Source organism: Charadrius vociferus, unplaced genomic scaffold (genome assembly GCF_000708025.1).
Source record: "Charadrius vociferus isolate BGI_N301 unplaced genomic scaffold, ASM70802v2 scaffold512, whole genome shotgun sequence".
In the NCBI taxonomy this organism is placed as follows: Eukaryota; Metazoa; Chordata; class Aves; order Charadriiformes; family Charadriidae; genus Charadrius; species Charadrius vociferus.
Genome location: NW_009647050.1, coordinates 526,509 through 546,649, shown reverse-complemented (window position 1 = coordinate 546,649; position 20,141 = coordinate 526,509). Strand labels below are relative to the sequence as shown.

Here is a 20,141-nt window from a genome sequence, read left to right as displayed (position 1 = left end):
TGTGAGCAACATAAGTACAGTTCCCATGTTCAAAGCTAGAAGAGAGGAAAAGGCAGGCTGCACAACCTGATCACTCATTACACAAATGCCAGGTCTCTGGGACTGTGTTTTGTAAAACTAGCATAAAACCACTGGGAAGAACTACTACTGGCAAGAATTTGCTTATGATGAACTTTCCACAAACTTTCACATAAACTAATTGCAAATAATTGCTGATAAACACAAGCGAACCCAAATTTTTCTTCCAACTACATCTTAAAACAAAAATTGCTTGAGGCCTAAACACATATGAAGAAATTCAGCTTCTATTAGCAAGGACAGCAAATGAATAGTTTGAGGTTATCATAAAATGGTTAGAGTTGGAAGGGACCTTAAAGATCATCTAGTTCCACCCTCCCTGCCGTGGCCAGGGATCCCTCCCACTAGACCAGGTTACTCAAAGCCCCATCCAGCCTGGCTTTGGACAACACCTCCAGGGATGGGGCAGCCACAACTTCTCTGGGCAACCTAGACGAGTGTTTTGCCACCTTCAGAGTGAAAAACTTCTTCCTGATCTCTAAATCTACCCTCTTCCAGTTTAAAACTATTACCCCTCAGTCCTATCACTACATGCCCTTGTAAAAAGTCCCTCTCTAGCTTTCATGTAGGCCCCCTTTGGATACTGAAAGGTCACAATAAGGTCTTCCTGAAGCCTTCTCTTCTCCAGGCAGAACAGCCCCAACTGTCTCAGCCTGTCTTCATAGGAGAGGTGCTCCAGCTCTCTGATCATCTTCGTGGCTCTCCTCTGCACATGTCCTTCTCATGCTGAGGACTCCAAAGCTGGACACAGTACTCCAGGTGGGGTCTCTCCAGAGTAGAGTACAGGGGCAGAATCACCTCCCTCGACCTGCTGCCCATGCTTCTTTTGATGCAGCCCAGAATGTGGTTGGCCTTCTGGACTGTGAGTGCACATTGCTGGCTCACATTGAGCTCCTCATCCACCAACATCTCCAAGTCCTTCTCCTCAGGGCTTCCCTCAATCCATTCTCTGCCCAGCCCATATTTGTGCTTGGGGTTGCCCCAACCCACATGCAGGACCTTGCATTTGGCCTTGTTAAACTTCACAAGGTTGGCAAGGGCCCACCTCTCAAGCCTGTCCAGGTCCACATTTTTAGTTAAAACTTTAGGGTTCATAGGCTTGACAGAAAGGTAGTTACAAAAATAAGATTAAAAAAAACCCACAGAAAACCCCACACAGCACTATGCACACATGCCCATGCTGCACTTTTAAAATTGCTGTAAGCGAATTTAAGTGAGGCAATAGCTAAACACATGGTCCCAGCTGAGCCTCCTTTGCTGGATCTGCATTCCCACTACACACACTGGCACCCATACAGCCACAGAAGAAGGTGGGCTGTGGAAGCAGCCCAGTTAAAACCTAATTGGCAGGTGGGGGCGTGGATAGAGTCAGTGCTTTCAGCAGATCAGTTTCTTGATCCAGTTTACTGCGTGGCCACAGGACTCACTACCAGCACAAAGGAGGGAAGAGGTAACCAAAAAAACCCAACCTCTTTTCTTAAAACAGGAATACTACTCTTAAAGATCAGACCGTAATAAGGCGTTCTAAACAAATATTCTTAAAAAAAAAAAAAAAAAATCCATACCCTTACCTTTCCGCGTGTTCTCCGTCACATCTACACCAAACTGAATGATGTCACCTGACATAATTTCACATGGTGGGCTTTCCTCAGATCCTCTACTCAGTCTCTGACTATTAATAAAGGTACCATTACTACTTTTAGTGTCTTGAAGATAGAACTGTGAAAACAATCAAAAAGAATACGAGTTAAGCATCTGGGAAAAATACCAAAACAAGGACAATGAAACATGAACTCCAGTAAAATTTTATTTGCTACACAATACAGCTTGACCTCCCAATGAAGAAGAGGACTAATGTATCAAACTCAAAACACCCTCCTCAGGATGGAACACCTTCACATTATCAAGAAATATTTGTACTTGATTTTTAGTTATTTAACATATGATTGAATTCCAGCGATAGACTATGCAAATAATTGCTACAAATTCTACTTAACCTACTGCCTGTATGGAAAGGATCAGATATTGTAAACAACAACAGTTTTTACCACACATAAGTAAGAATTTATATTTATGTTGGCCAACACACAAAAAATCTAATGGCTCATACTTTTAAGGTACTAGCATTTCGTGACAGGAACACGCTGTAGGGAAGAATAGCACCGAGTGCACAAGGAAAAACTTTGGCAGAAAACAGAATTAAGGAATTGTAAGATGAGACCACAGTGAAACTAAGGGGGAAAAAAACTAGGCTGTTTTTACCTCTCAGGGATACTAGTTCACACCATTAAGTTAATCTCAAGATTGCTGCATCATCAAGCACCTTTGTAAATATCCATTTGTAGAGTTAATTAAATTTTAATAGCAACCTATTGAATCTGAAACTGCTTATGACATAAGACTTCTAGTCAAAATTGCTGCATCTGAGAAGAGGTTACAAGTGAGTCACCTGGCAGAAGACCAGAGTCAGTGGCTGAGACCTGATCAGCAGACAGCATGAAAGAGGGGACTGGAATCTTACTAACCAGCCAGGTGTAACTACTGAAATGAGTCACTTTCAGTAGTTCAAAATGACAATAGTTATTACAGGAACCTGACGGGAGGGCAGAAATCCCTGCCTTCCTGCACTCATCATGAATCTTATCGAGTCCCAAAGCAAGCAAAAAGCTGGGGGAGAAATGTTTCCTTCAGAGAAATTAATGTATTCCCATGTTTTTCCTATAAAAGCAATTGATTTTTTTTTCAGGATTCCATGCAAACTTTTCCATGCTTTTATTTGCCCCTATTATCACACTCTTCAAAAAGCAATATATAGCTCAAAATAATACTGTCAAGGGAAAAGGTGGGTTTAAACTGGAGAAACCAGCACCAGGGCTCTTCAAATCTCATACTGGAAAATGACATCAAGCATGATCTTACATGCTCATCCTGAGTAGCACAAATCGGCACCCCTAACCTGAGAGCTTAAGTGCCACTGGGTCCAGAAGGTGGTACTCAATGCAGTAATTAAGGGAAATGCCAGCACAGGAATGCTCAGCCAGGTGTACGTAATGACAGAATGAAAAGCAGCACATGAAAGATTTTTTTTTTTTCCAACACATCTTAAATTTGAAGAAAGATCTTTGATCTTGAAGAGAAAGAAAATAATAATCAAATAGTCCTATGTTCATAAAGATGAAGGGCAAACACAAATTATGGATAGATCAAGAAACTATGGCTGCATTCACTGCATTAACAATCAGACCCACCCTACTCTAATACTCTATATATTATGAAATACTGTACATTGCTACATAATAATATAATAGTATATAATACAGCTTTTATAACAGTTATAAGTTTAAAAGCCAATCAAATTAATTAGCTTGCTAATTTACTAATCTGAAAGTACTGAACCCTCTCATGGTTCAGTGCAGAGATAATTATCTTTTTACTTCCTGTTTGTTTTCAATTAGCATTCTGCTCCATCTGAAAATCCTGCTGTTATGAAAAAGTGAGTCACAAGCAAGGAGAAACAAACATGCTTGTGCTTCTTTGTTTTTCCCCACCCTTTTCTTTCCTATGCATAATATCTGCCTTTTATCCCCCAACTTCTTGATTAATCACTGCCCCTTGGGAACACACCTCCTCAGAATCTGCAGACGGGGCACAGATGAGAGAGCACAGGGAAATACAAGAGAGTGACCACAAAAAAGGAAATGCAACAGAGCATCAGCTACACAAAACTTACAAAATACCACTAGACTCTCAAAATTCAAACTGTTAAAAAAAAATAAATCTGTAAACAATCTGTAAACAATCAGCCACAGAAAATACACATTAAATTTAATATTATTAAATTGATATCCACTTAACTGTGTGCTACTGAATTTCATTATGTAAATTTTAAAGAAGTGATGCTCTCAAGGTCTTTACAAACAGGATTAAAATACTCTCCCTGCATCTAGTAAAGAAATAAGTAAAACCAGCAACATGTTAATAAGCTGCGTCTAAATAGAAATGCACTGACTTGAAGACTTAGCAAAAAGGATTCAGTCGGTTTTTATGTAGCAATTGGTCAGCAACCCAGAGCACTGGTTCCTTTCATGTAGCAAATTCAAATGTTATTTCCATAATAGTTTTCACTACTTCAAATTATCTTAAAGGTCTATCCCTTCATCACTTTTGTGTCATTACTAAAATTTATCTTTAGAAAACACAATCAAGCACAAGCCCTGAAGTAAACACGTGTATATGACAACTACTATTTATGGTAGTATACTGGTATTTAATATACTAATAATTATGTTGTATCCTTGCTGGGTCCTCCAATTCCCAAAATAACACCTTTTACACAGCAGCTATGTAATACAGTACTGTCCTCTTCTGAAAGCAGCACCGTTTGTTTTTCCCGCTTTCCAGCACAAACCAACAGCTCCCCCCAGCAGTGCCAGCTTAGACAGTAACTATAAATCTTTCCCTTCCCCGATGCTCACAGCCAAGTTGCACCACCACATCTTTAGTTGTACTGGCTCAAGCATTTGTTTAGTCACAGCAAACCAGTTTTGAGAGCTGATGCAAGTTATGTGAGGAGGTGCTTAAGCTGGTACCGCCAGAAAAAAAGGGCAGCATATACTGACCTAATTACACTTGCTTTTGTAATTCACACTTCCCTTCAGCTCAACCTAAAGCCCCAGCCCTTTAGTGCCTCATATTAACAACTGGTCCAACTTAGAATGGAGAGGATAGCTCATGAACATTCAAAACACCTCGGCTTTTGAGGACTGTTAAAGAATTATCACATCCCTCATTTAGATCACTACTATATATACACATATGGTTTCAGTGGTAGGTTTTCGCTCGTTCTTAAAATACAAGGGAACATACAGATATTTAAGAAACTTACTCTCCAGTATCATAACACTTTCTCAGACAGAAAAAGAAATCCCAGCCCAGACTTCCTCCTTAGTAATTTATATTATCATGACAGTTTGCATTCTCTCTCATTCATATCCCATTATCAAATTCTGTTAACTGCAGACATCCTACCATACTGCTTCCACAAAATATACGGAGACTTCAGAATAAAGTCAAACTTGCAGTTCATCTGTACACTCAATCTTCTCCAGTACAGTCCATCTTCCTTAGAAACGGCATTAAAGAAGCTTCAAAAAAATTACAGATTTTTTGTTTCCATGTTTTACAAGGAATTATGTATTAACTTTACAAGTGTAGTATTTATCACATTTCGAGTCAATATTTAGTTATGCAAACTGAACAAAAGAACCTCCCCATCTTTGGGTGTACAAAAACCTCATTCCGTTAAAGTTCCATTGCTTTCTAGGTCAACGACTCAGAAGAGTACCACCACTTGCTGAATCGGAGTCTGCGTTTTGTTTTCATGCAGTTAGATAGCACTACAATTTTCACCCCTGTAACAAATTGCTAATATCTCCGACTACTGAAATATAAAAATTCTTCCATAGAGATCCCAGATTATAATACATTAAACTTACACAAATACAATGTATGAATCATAGCTGATATTAGAAAGTTACAAAATTGCTATGCTCCAAAAGGATAGATTTTAACTTTACCTATGAAAAGTAAGTAGACTGTTTTCTTCAAAAAATAAAAATAAATAACAACAACAATAAAACCCATTCTGCTTAATGATTACTACTCAAAACATCTTCCAAGAGGCAGGCTGAAGAGAACGCCTTCCTTAGCCTGACAAGTGAGAAAGTCATGAAGTGTTTTGTTTCCCAAGCCATATGCAGCTCTCATATAGGATGAGACGCTTCTGAAGGATCTCAGAAAAGATAAAGGATGGGCAGAGACATGCATCTTGAAAAGAAAGCAGCACACTTTTTCAGGCGTTTAATTACAGTACAACACAAGGGTAGAACGAACGAAGTCTTACTACAAGACTCGCTTTTAGGACTGCTTTATCTTCATCTTGACGATATACAGCATCTCTCAGTACACAGCATTATTTCACTGAGGCTCAAACTAGAAATTTAACATGAACTTCTAGAACTAGCCTAAAATGTAGCAAAATGCATCATCAAAACCAAACTTTTAATGAACTTGCTAGCTTAACATTTTAGCTTTCTCAGAACAAAATTAAAATCTCAAAATAACAGCAGTGCATAATAATCAGTCACACACTCAAAGGCCAAAGATATCAGAGATCTTTCTGTTGTATAACTGTTCATTACAAGGTAAAGATGGAGAATAAGTGCTCCACGTACAAGACAACAGAAAAAAAAAATGTTTAAAGAGTAAGTCCTCTATTATGAGTTCTTGACTGTTTAAATAGTGCTTTTTCAAAAACTCTTATGGCATAGCTACCCCAACTACAATACAATGAACAAAAGAACATCAAGTCTCTTCCAGGGTAGAACTGTACCAGTACTGCAATAAGGCACTAAATCAAGAATGGCGATCAAGACAGACTCACGTAATGTTTGCTATCACTATGTATAGCCATCCTTTTCCATTTTAAGAACACGTTACTGCTACTCCATCTAACCTAGCTTGAAACTGCAGTTCAGGACAACTATGCTGAGAATTACAGTGAGGAGAATTACTGGAGAACGGTGACTGTTCCTCTGCAGAGATGTGAGATTCACTCCACGAAGATGAACAAATCCTACATCTAAAAATGGAGACAAAGACCAACGCATATAAACATATTTCAGTCTTATTCCATAGCTGAATTAATAAGTAACTAAATAATAGGCACCAAAATGTAGGCCATTGCCTCTTTTACAGCAAGTCAATCATCAATATATTTTATTCATCCAATATATTTTCACTGGCTAGACAGCTAATGTAGAAAGAGAAACCCAATTTCAGGACCTCCTAAGTTTACCATTCTTTTCCTCATCTCTTATTTTTTGTGTGAAAGTATACACTACTCCCATGTGCTTCAGAGCCCTGTTTTACAGGCTTTGAGGCATTAAGTTAAACCTGAAAGATTTAAATTACTCAAATTCTAAACTACAGACACTAAGGAGATGACAACATCATTTTTGCCACGTTTACTACCACTAAGGGGCAGCAAGGCTGCCAGTTAGAACAGTTAAGCTATAAAATGCTGCAGTTAAGATGACAGATTCTTCTCCTATTCATGCTACAAACTAAATGATCAGTCATTAAACAATTCATGCTGGCATTACAAATGCACCCCCTGAGTACTAAAGCTAATACTCAAATGCAGCAAGTAAATGGGGACCTAAAAATTGGAATATTTGCCCTAGAGTAATACTTCAGTCCAAAATTGGCCTCAGCAGTACAGCTGCATTTACTTGTTTCACACCGAGTTCTCTACTAGGAGAAGTAGTACATTGGCTTTGCACAATCTCAATTGTGCACAAAGATTTTAAAACAATACATAATGGGGTCAAACCAATATGGCCAACATTTATCAGACTGCAGCCAGAAAGCTTTTTCTCCCATACAATTAAAAGATCTTTTATCTTCCTTGAAGCGTTAACACCGAGTATTTTCTCATTTGGGGAGCAGCACTTCTGCTAGCAGAGTATGCTGTGCAAACCACACTGAATTCCAGGTCGCCCTTTTGGCTCTAAGATAGAGAAGTTCAAATGCTAAATTATCTCCAGATCCAATTGATTGAGTTCCTCATTCTGGTCTGCTTAGACACATCCTAAATTCCTTTCCTCTCACTTGCCTAACTCCACCCACCTATCAAGGAAGTAGCAGTATTTGTCTCCATTAGCAAGCATAATTCACAGGGTGGAGTACATCAAGCAAAACTGCTTTTCTATTTAGTTTTATATTTCTTAGACACATGGATCTAATAGCTCTTCGCTTGCTAAACACCAGCTCCTTCAATTTAGAAACAAAACTAGTGCATTAACTTTTTGAGTTCTTTGCAATCTCCTTTTTAAAATTATTCTAGCTACCTGATGCTGGCACAGGCTGTGAAACTAAAAGGGACGAGCCGCAAAGGGATTTTCCAGCCAGACTGAACAAAGTGAAGGAGTGGCAGACAGCTATTCAGGGACCCTAAGTGTTGAAGGTCCCCAGAGAAAAGCACAACTTTGCTAGTAGTTTTCAGTAACTTCTTTGGAAAATAAACTTAACCACTCTTTTGACGCAGTAAATAAGAAAAAAGGAAAAAGCGAACCTTGGTTGACATAGAACTGGACAAAAAATATTCACCCTAAACTTTCAACTGCAAATGTAAGCCTAATCTAAAATCCAGCTACTCTGATGAAAAAGGTTAAAATCCTCAGCTAGTCCCAGGAATTCAGTGCTATCCTTCCAAACCCACCAGCAGCTCCAAGGGGCAGGAGCGAGAGGACAGCAGTGAATACGCTCTTCTGCTGACCAAATTGTTCCGTGTCTATTTACACCTTGAAGTTTTGTTGACTGTACTGCCAGGACAACCCTGCTGGTTGCTCATACCTGTTGTCAAGCAAAATAAACTGCGGCAGTAAAAGCACTTTTGTGCCAGCATAACTGGGTCTGGGTATAAGCAGAGTTCAGCCTTTTCTGGATGTATCTGAAGCACAGTAAAGTATTAATCCCTCTGCTGTTTTCCGTGTCCTAATAGTTCAAGTGCTTTGAAGTTCACTACAGGCCCTGTCACTCAGCTTAACTTTTGTCTGAGCTAGCTCAGCAGACTTTGCCTGAAAAGGACACAGGCTGTGATGGGGAAGGGAAGACGGGTTGGATTTGTGGGGAGGAAGAGGAACCACCTTACATGGAGGAGCAATGATAAACATTGAGAGGCACTAAAAGCTTAAACTGTGCATAAAACATACGTTTACCTACAACCTTGAGTTGCTCCAGTGCATCCCTCGGTAGCAAAATGTCATCTTCCTCAACAAAACAGAGCAAACATTTCCAGGTGTGTTGTACCTGCAAACACTTCAGCACAGACCTTTCTTTTGATGTACTACATCGCAATGCTTATCTTAACTGGTGTGTTCCACAGATACACTTATACCATCAGAATTTTAAACAATGGCATATTAAAAGTATTCAGAAAAAAGAAAAACATGACAGCACATTTGCAGAGTTAATACCATCTCCGACCTGTTGTGCCCATTAAGCAAGAACATTTACTTTCTAAATCACCATTCAAACCCCAGGTTTGCTAGTAGTTGTAACTGAACTTACTGGTCTGAAGGTGAAAAGTTCAGGATTCAAGGTTACTATTAGTCAATAGCTCTATACTATTCTTCACTACTTGCAGTTATCCACATAACCTACTTTACATCAGGAAAATTCAGAAACAGGATGTCAGACATTTACTTTAAAAGGATTTTTTTATTTGTATTGGGAAGTGGTCATTAACAACAGAAAGGCTACTAAAAACATTGAGCCATACTTTTTAATTATTCAGTTTTAGAACTAGCTATGTGGAGCTTAAAAACATTCTGTTTAAATGGTTTGGGCTATTTATTATCAAATTAAATTCTCAAGAAGTATTGTTGCATTTTTCAAAGTTATTAATACTATACAGATTTGCAGGAGATGGTTAAAGTTTAAGTTTAGGATTGTGATATCGTTTGAGGTCCAAGTTCTCTAGTTTAAAATAAAAGCAAAAACCCACATTCACAATTTAAACATCGTGGATACATATAAAACAACAAGGATGCAGGTCTCTGCCACTTGTCTCCAAAAATTTGCTGTAATTATGCATTGCTGCCCTCAACTTCAAGCCATAGTCCCACACCATTCAACACAGGTCTTCAACTCACACGTGGTAATGGGCAAAAGAAATGAGGCAGCTGGACCCACCACCATCCTAGTTATCTGCTCCTTACCCATCACAGAAAGCAGGAAAGTTGGCTCGATGACAGGGACAGCTGAACAACCCAGCGAGGATTCAGAATTCCTACCATGTTCAGTTTGCATAATTTGGTTGGTATAAAAGAATGACCTGGCCTAAAAATGAGCATATGTTAGAAGCTGGTTCCTAAGCCATATACTCAAATTTCCTGCAGCAATAGCATTCAAGAAGAAAATGGTAGAGAGCAGGCTGTATTTACAATGTCAACTGTCTGATTTCTGTCAATTGCTATGTCAGAATCTTAAGACCTTAAAGTACATTTCACAACCAGAAATTGGAGTTGTAATGCAGTTTGTTTACTTATATTTTATGAAAGCAAACAGACAATTCCTGGAATTCCCAACATCCCAATAATCAGTACAGAACTGTACAAACATCACTAACTCCCTTTAAGATTTCTTTTTATTTACTTTAGCTCTAAAAGGAACTATCAACGCTCCAAACACCTAGAAGAACAAAACTTCTGGAAAAAATACAGTAGCATTATGGTGATGGTGATTTATATGGAAGAGATTCTTTCATATGAGGTGATCATCGTAGGATACCAACATAAAAATAACAGCTTATACTGAAAACAGTGCTTTTAATCTATGATTGTGCACCCATCCAAAACTGCACAAGAGGTGCCCGACTCCTGCCTCTTTTTTTAAAAAACAAACAAAAAACCACCAACCCCACAACCAAAAAAACCACCCCCAAAAAAAACCTGGAACAAACCAACATGATTAGAAAGGAGGGCTCCGCTCCCCTTGCTAACCTATTTGCCCTTACCCTCCTCAAGGAGAACTTGTGGCATTCAAGTAACCTCACAAACTCTGTTTTCTAGAAAAAACAACTTGTAACCCAGCTTGACAGTTGTGAAGTTAAGTCCTCCCAAAAATCACATTCTGTAATTGCAAAATGCAGTAAAACGCTCAGTCACAGAAGAACAAGTCCTGACCACCCTCTGTTACACAGGAACACCTCATTCCTCAAAATTCTGTAATAAGTACATTCACTTAGAAGATTCATGCTGAAGGATGTGACCTGAAGCAATCCTAAGGATGGTACATGATACTCATTTCTCTTACTGAATAAAGTTTTCTGTGGTAAACAGAAGGTGTGAAATAAAGTGGTTCAATAAGGTAAAAAATTACTCATGGGTGCTGATCTACCCATAGATTAATAACCCAGACATGGATTCACTGTCAAGAGGAGCAGGATGACAAGATACCCCCCAAAAACCTCAAGATAAAATGTTTTACCACAAAATGTGACAACACCATTCAAAAATAGATCTCTCTCCACATCAATGTCACTAGTTTTGATGCAAAAGGCTATTTTTAAAAAGAAGAGATCTAGAAGAAGAGTTCCAATTTACAAGTAATTTGGTTTATATATAGCTGACTGACTTGCTACAGTGAGACATCTGTCACCATAGTTACTAATTACTATTCGCTAGAATACCTCTTTTACTTAACTTTTGTCCTCACACCACAAGAATTCCTGAAAAATCAGCCTTCTGCTACAATTCCTGGATGGTTTCGGACTAGAAAAATTTTATGTTTATTCTCTTCACAATAGAATCAAAGTCTTTCCCTTCACATATGCCATGCTTTAAACCTTCCTTTTCTAAGTAAATTACAAAATACGCTAGAGGACATTAACGGCCTCAGAAATAGCGATGCAACTCCATTCTGAATATAGACAAAGCAGAAAAGTTTCCTACAAAAAGATTACTCAACTAGTTACTAATTATATACCATTTTCTCGAGGAAAAAAAAAATCATTTTAATTTTCAGCATAAATAAAAATTCTCAAGTAGAGTTTTCATTCTATGTGAAATTCTCATCCTGAAGATGCTGAGATATTTGTAAGGTATATTGCTGTTTTAAGTGCTAAGCCAAAATATTTTAACAATAAAGTGCAATCAAGGGAAAGATTCCTGAGAAATGATTACTCACAGGTGGTCCCAAGATGCTCAAACTGACTCATCAGAATACAAAAAGCAATACAAAGAAGAGACTTATTTTGTATTACTGCTGTCATAGATGACTATCTTACACAACATACACAGACTTTGAAAAAAAAAAAAATCCTGCTTCGTATTAACAACCTAACTAGCGTACTGGACTCACAAAACCAGTAAAAACTAGATAAAAACACAAGTTTCCAGAAGTATAGAGTACACATTGCAAATAAGTTGTTCATTCTATTTCATTAAGGAAGCCCAGTCTCTTGTTCCAAAAGACATTTATAGTGTTGTATCATGTATCACTGTGATATCAGTGATTACTTTGTACAAATTATATCAACTTCTATCACTACATCAAACATTTACCCTGGGGACAACACAGGGACAAGGTGACTTTCTGAGGTTTCTCTTAATGTTACGATGTTCTCTATATTACTCAATTACAGAAACATACTGCAACTTAATATGGCTTTAAAATACAGAAACAAAACGCCTTAATAGGCCATTACCCAGAAATCCAGGCTTCTTCAGGATAATCACTTAAGACAATACAGTTTAAAATATTGCTGAATACTCATCAATTCTGATGCCTTTACATGAATACTTTCCTCCAAAACTAGACTGAAGCTAAAGAATATTGTTTACTGTAATAAATCTAACGAGCGTTTAGCAACAAGACATACTCCAACTTTGCAATAACGAAAGTAAACATTACCTTGAAGTGTACAAAGTCCCAAAGACTGCGTTTGTAGGATGCACGTATCCAGATAAAATAAAGAATTATGAGCTCTGCAAAGAGCAGGCTCCCACATGTAACTCTACTTTCTTTTCAAATGTGTTTTCCTAAAGGTTTGCAATTTATCCTTGTAATTTACTCCTACCTTCAAGTGGCAAAAACACCCGTACATGTATTCTGCACTAGGGAAAAACACTAAAACTACTCAGAGAACTTGACAGTTACGTTCTTTGACCAACTTGATAAAGTGCAAGATCAAAATAAACTGCGGTCTTGTCTCTGACTACAGCAATGAAAAGTATGACATAAAAAGGGAGATTTTGTCATGTTTGGACATAGCTTTACCCTAATTTAAGACCAGAGGTAAGCCATAAATATTTCCCGGTCTTTAAATTTTAAGAGACTGACCATATTAAAAACCTTGCATAATTAAAAACTAAACGCAAAGATCTACAACACCTACTAAAATAAGCACTAAATTGTTTTAGTGGAAAACCATTGGAGAATAGGCAGAATTGACAGAAAAGCAGAAGACAAATGAAAAACAAATGTTTAAAAATAAAGGAAATCTTTAAATACTATTCAGGGTCTGGCACATTAAATACTTAGAAGGAAAACTCCAACACTAATATTATCCATTGTTTCTGCTTCCTCAAAAATTGAGGAATTGAATTAATAACTAAGTTATAACTAAAAAATTAAATTAAATTGAAATTTTCCTTAAGAAATTTGCATCATTAAACTTCTATGAGCAAGCAATTACATTTTTGATTTGCAAGCAAATTGGAGAAAAACCACATCAAAAGGCAAGATTACCAGATACTCCAGCAGATGAAGAGCCAAAAGAGATCTACTTTTAGGAAAGCAAGAAGTATAAGGCCGCTCGTCAGTTTATGAGGAAACTCCAACTCTGAACCATAATCCCAGACATTTCAAGGCAGGCGCAGTACTGCAAAAGCTGCTTAACGATCTTGCTACACACTGCTCAGTTTCTCCAATTAGTTAATCATTACATCAAAGCTCCTCTACTCCTTGCAAAGAAGGATCTCTTCTCACGTGTTTACTTTTCAACTGTATAGAGAATGAAGGGAGAAGTTGTTGAAAGTGTTTCAGCCTTTCCTCATTTCTACTCCTTCCACACATGGTACTGTGCTTACCTACTATCATTAATTCCATACGGCTGCTGGTTTACGACAAAGAAAACTCCCCGTGATCACACATTCAGATAAAGAAAAAAAACCACATCAGATTTCACAAACACCTCCAAATGCAATAGTGGTTAGGTATCACCACAGTAACGCTACCTAAAAACTCTAAAAATATCCTGAAAAAATTATTAAGAAGTTGTCTCCCTTCCTGTCAGCAAGGGACATATTCCATCTGAAAGGACTTTTCTAATGTGACTACAGAATTTTATTTTATTTTATTTTTTTAACCAAACATCTGCAGCACGCCTGGTTAATTCATCTCTCCTTTGCACACAGCAAAGATTTCTTGCTTTCTGACATCATCTGGACTATTTATTAAGAGTTGACAGGTGTCAAAGAAAAAACGTTCAGTGCGTTTCTAAACTACAGTTAAAATGACTGTACTGAGGATAAGCTTAATGGTATGGTGATATAAATTCAATGCAGCCAATAAAGATGCAGAAGTACGAGTCCTAACTCAAAAGAACTGCCTAAGTACAAATCACACTGTACTACTTTGAGTCATGTCAAACTAGATATTTTTGTAACAGGTCCAAACCACAAACACTACCAGAATACAGTGTAGTGAGAGTTGACTGCACACTTCCTCATACTGAAAACGAGGGGTCACCAGAGCAATATGCTCCTCCATGTTGTTCTGAAGACTCCTCTGCATCAAGTAAGGACCAAAACTTTTTTTTTTTAAAATACTAAATTTAATTTATTTTCATTCTGTGTTTTGAATTTCAGCATTCCATACAGAGAGCAAATGCAATTAACTGGAAACCAAACACCATCGGAGAAGGGTGCGGCTCCATCTAAAGTCGGAAAATTCATTTTCCAGCACAGAGGAGAAATTTGACAATTGGGAGTTTAATATTTGTACTCAAGGTACTGCCAAGCCATACCTCCAACAAAGTGAGAGCGAAAAATAGTCTGGGAGGAGGCTGTACTTACTTGCAACTCATTCTTGGGTCAAGACTTTCAAAGCAAGCAGTAATTGAATGCTGGTATTCATGAACAAAGGCAGATTCTTCTGGTCTTCCTTGAAGACGAACGATTTTACAATAAAAAAATACAATTTTTCTTCAGCTTAAGGAAAGAAATACCTATAGCATGCATCCACATGCTGAGATGGGTCTGCCAGCATTGAGAGAGATATAGCTGATCATTAATAGGCGATCTTCGGGAATATAGTCAGCCATTTATTCAGCTGTGTCCTACTGGCTTCAGAACAAGGTGCTGCAGCCTTCTCACTGGTTCGGAACATCAGAACAACCCCAGCAGACATAGAGGAACAGGCAGAGCTCAGATAAGATGTTCAAGGATATGGTAATTACAATTTCAAACACAGTGACTCATGGTTCACACTGGTCTTAGTCGAGGGCAAAAAAAAAAATCACATACATGGTACCTTGGGTTTACAGGTTTGCTAACGTGGCAAAACTTGCTAAGGTAATTTTTCCAGTACAGCTTTCCATACAGACAAAAGTATTTCGATGGGTTTTTTTCTAGCTATTTTCCATCATATCCACAAAGTCATCAGGGACATTACACCGATAACACTGTGCCCATGAATTTTATTCTTCAGACAAGCTAGAAAAACAAACCTGAATGCCTTTTAAAATACCTTTGTCAATAAAAAAGTACTTAGAACACATAAGTGCACATGACAAATCTGCCAGTGGGCACGAGGAGCAGGAGCAAGGGAATTGCAAAGTACTGCTGGCAATCTCACACCCTTTGAGCTGTAAAGCCTGACAGAGTAGTCATCCACACCTCAGAAATACATTACCAAGTCTTGCAATTTTTTGGACTAAACATGCCGTATTTCCCTCTAAAAACATTTTCCAAAGTACAAAAAGAACCTCTTTCTAGCACCAGTTGTTCTAGATTGTCAGTCTAAGAAGAAATATCCTCCATCATCAATCTTATAAAGGGAAATGGATGTTTTAATTCTTTAAACAGCTACCAAGTAATTTTCCAAATGGCAGATCCTTCCAGGTATGAAAACCAGAGACAGCTCCAGCCATTTATATGTAGATTTCAGGTCACACTGTCCAACTGATAAAACACAATATAACATTTTTCTTACCAAGATGATATGCATTTTTAATGGCTAGAAACATACATTGACATTTTTCACAGTTCACCTCCTGAAAGCAGTGATATTAAGTTGCTAATGCGATGTACATTGAATCACTTAGGTTATTCTTGATATTTCAGTATCACCATCAGAAAAGTGGTTTCCATTTCTCGCCCCCCCCCCCTTTCTTTTTTAAACAAATCAGTTAGGATTAGCTTGATAGTTTTTTATTACAAATTGATTTGATTAAAAAAAAAAGGGGGGGGGGATGAGAGGGAGAGATGACATAAGTACAAATCATTTCAATCCTGAAAAGCATATGCAAAAAATTAGAGGAAGATGCCTACTCCCTCTGACTACCAAGCTCTTCCATGCCGCTACCAATTCAGTGAACTTGTCCCACTCAATGTAGAAAGCTGGTATATTGTTCACCAATGAATGAAAAAGGGTCATCAAGTGATTTTTCTCATTTAACTCAGTTGTGATGCTTTGAACTAGACAAAAAAGGGCGAGTGGTAGAGAAAATGCTAAAAAAAAAAAATCATTCTGCCTATCAAGAATCAGAAAAGAGCAAGTTAATGCAGGTGGGCTGTAGGACTTAAATAGTTTTTTTTTAAAGATCCACTCACCTGAAAGTCAAATCCAAAGCTTCACCAAAAGGTTACAAGTGCCACTACACTCTTCCCATGTGGTAGCCCAAAGGCACATCCCCAAACATTGCAACCAGCAAACCAATAAGGCCCTAATAATAATCTCATAAAATTAGAAAAAAATTAAATTGTACAATAAATCCATCAAGATTTTTTTTTATTTCCATCACAATAATTACAGGTGGTATCCCCTGCTATCAAATTATAGCATAGCATATTACATTTTCTCTGTACAACCCTGGTGTTACTCAAATCTCACGGAAGGAGCATGCTGTTCCACAGAGCAACGAACACATTGCTGCTGTAAAACCCACAGCACACCTAATCATTTGCAAGCAAGAATCATTGTATCCCTTCCCTCAGCATGGAAATGCCTTTTCTTTTTACTATCTAAACCCGAGTTGCAACCACTAGAGGGCAACAGAATTATACACACTCTCGCCCAGATTTAGTAAAGCAAACCAATTCAATAAAAAAGTACCTATCAGAAACTGAAGTTGAAGACTGTTTATATTATGAAGGTGGGGGTTTTTGAATACTGAAATTGTCATTAATTACAGCATGTATACGGTGGGTTGTCTAAACTATTAATCCTATCTCTACAGCTAGAGCCTCAAACACAAGCTACTTTTAAGCTACAACATCCACATTAACAATTCTCCAGTTTCTCAGATTTTAAAATTAGGTTTCTCAACTTCAGTGTTCCTGCTACTGAAATTATGCAAGTTACTGAAATTCTTCCCAGAATAAGCAAGCATGTGTAAAAATCAGAATGCTGTCAAAGACTTTTCACATTAAATATAGAAATTGAACTTCCTAATCAATGGTAAAAAAGTATCTAGCTAGAAATTGGCCATATGCTGCAAAAGAACTGAAATTAACATGCAATTTTTTTCCATGTCTAATCAGCAGTTCAAAAATATTGCTGTTCTGAGAACAGTTAGGCTTTTTCTTTAAAAAGGTAGCACTTTCTTGAAACGTGTTCTTGACATTTAACTTCTTCAGTTCTGCTAAAATTCATTATCCAGGGTCTTAGAAAAACAAAAGAGAAAGTCCAGAAACTAAAGCAAACCAGGAGAATGAGTCACTTACTAAAAGAACAAGAACAAAAACAACTGGCAGAAGGATATGCACTGGTAACTCAAAGCAAAAACGTTTAAAGAACTATTTCAAAACCTACGGTCCCAACAGAACATGGACGAAAGCTAAGTAAGTTTGGTTTCTCCAGTCATTAAAAAGGATAATGACATTTAATAAGAGTGGCAATGCACAGGTACTGTGCATCAAATCAGTCCCACCTACACTGACCCATCTACTCTATGAAAAACAAAATCTGTACTGTGTATCACCAAAACAGATGAACCCTCAAATTAAGTTCACATAAAATTCAAACTGCGCTCCCAGTACAAACACGGCCTTCCCACAAAAAAGATGTTTGCTGTTAAGTAATAAGCTTTGACGTACCAAGAGGTTTGTCATCCAAGCTTAAATTTAATATGGCTGTAGACAAGACTATACTTTGATTAAAGAAAAATCAGCAAGACTTTTATGCTACCTATAATTAGTCTAGTATTAGTATGAAGTTTTAATAAACTTTAATTAGGATTAGATGCTATCCATAGCTTGTTTCAAAGGAAAATAGGTTGGGCCACTGGGAATTGGCAGCATTAAGAGCAACATGGTTAAATACAAATTCAGAAGAAACATGTGTATCCCCATTGCTTTTCTTCTAAACTTTTTTTGGGAAATAGTTTTCTTCTGCAGCCAAGTAGTATAGTGAGGTCCTATGTAAATACCAGGCATATCAAACCCTGTAGATGATGCAGCTTGACAGAACGTTTCACTGGATTATTACAGCTTTGCATTATTTCAACCCTGCCATTAAAAAAAAAAAAACAACCAAAAAACAACCACCAACCAAATTTGTGACCCTTTTGCTAGAACACTTTTAATGAAGTGTTTATCACTCAAAACCAGGAAAAATGCTCCAAAGTCTGCCCAGACAGTCTTAAAACAATTAAGATATTATTATAGTAAAAACAGAATAAGAAATGTGTATATAGACCACTAACAGCTCTCCTGATTGCTTATACACAGATCCATGTGAATATCCAGTGAAGCTACGTAATCTAGAAGATGCAGGTAACAAGTAAAGGGTAAGACCCTCTTCCATGAAAGCATCTTTTCACACTGCTCCTGTAGGTAGGTAGGAATTAGTCTGTCTATCACGGACTTCAAAAGAAGGAAGCAAGTCCTTCTCCCACTTGATCTTAAAATTACCTCCTTCCTCTGTTGCTACCTGACAGTAGCTCCTAGGGGTTGAAGAAGCAGCTGTATTTTAGATATTCTTAAATGAGAAACTCTGCAGCAGTTCCTGGGAAGTAATGCACACACGACCCCAGTCTTTACATACCTCTCGGCTTTACTGGGTAGCACGTTCCTTGACAGCACTCAGGATCTCCCATCTAAGTTTTCAGGGCAGTGTCAAGAGTCAGCTGTCTGCTTTCTTCTCTATGTATTTCAACTGTCTTTCATTCTAACGGGTTCATGCTTATGCAGCAGGTCTATGCTGTGGACAGTAATGTTTCACAGTGCACGCAACTACAGGGAACATATTGTGCGATGCACACAGCTGTTCTACTCTCCCAAACATCTGCTTTAAGAGTTGCACCACAGCACATCTCCAGCCTCCTCCCTGTTCATATGCTTTGGTTTCTTTCGCGGGGGGGGGAAGGGGTGGTGGTGGTGGTGTAGAAAATAAAAGAAAACCGGACACATAGAGGAATTGAGTGCAGACTGGTTCCCACTCATCATGCAACTGCAACATGTGCAAAGCACACAAGCAACTAGAAGCTCACCACAGAATATGTTGTACTGTAGGTTCAACCTCCAACAGAAAAAAACTTCAAAACAAAGGGGCCCTGGGGCCCTGCATTTCTGGACACAAACACAAATATATCATTTAATTCTTAGTAAGTTCTCATGGGACAAACTATTTTCACTGTATTTGTTTATTCCATGGCTTGCTTTTTTCATGTCTTAAAATTAGGTACAAGTCAGATAAAATAAACATGCTCTGTTAACCAAGGTCCCTCAGTTACCCAGTTAAATTGCACTTTTCCACACTTGATTCAAAGCTGGACAACTTGAGCAGCTTATCTACCTACTGACTGCACAAACTGGATGGCCTGACAGCTTCCCAGACTCAGCAGCTGAATGCCTCTAGATTTCCAGTGCCATCCATTCAACCAGCACCAACGAGCACTAATTCAAAGCATGACACACATCATCATCAACCACCACCCAGCAGCGTTCGCCTTCTCTGGTTTCTCAACAGTTTTATAACCTCAATGTTTCTTAATAGGCACATCGGGAACGTTGATGTTTTCTTCACTTCCCTTTGAAAGGTTTAGCTTGAAAGTTTAAATACCAGAAACAGTAAACTAGTAAACAAAAATGTGTAAACCACATCAATAGATCCGAGTAACAAAGCAGAGGAGAAAAATCCCAAGACAAGTCACAGAGATATTATTCTGAAAGAAAAATGGTAGGCATTTCAAACCAACTGAACCCTTTATTCCTAACTATTCCATCAATACCTAAACTATTTTGTATAAAACAATTTACGAACATACATTGTTA

General features: G+C 37.9%; 1 protein-coding gene across 1 annotated transcript in view; it reads right to left on the bottom strand.

Moving 5' to 3' along the window:
- Positions 1-20,141, bottom strand: part of SLMAP (sarcolemma associated protein) — an 83,475-nt gene that overhangs the window by 46,793 nt on the left and 16,541 nt on the right. Inside the window, exon 2 of the mRNA XM_009895739.1 lies at positions 1,650-1,797. Coding sequence (XP_009894041.1) covers positions 1,650-1,797 — 148 coding nt within the window. The remainder of the gene's footprint in view (positions 1-1,649; positions 1,798-20,141) is intronic.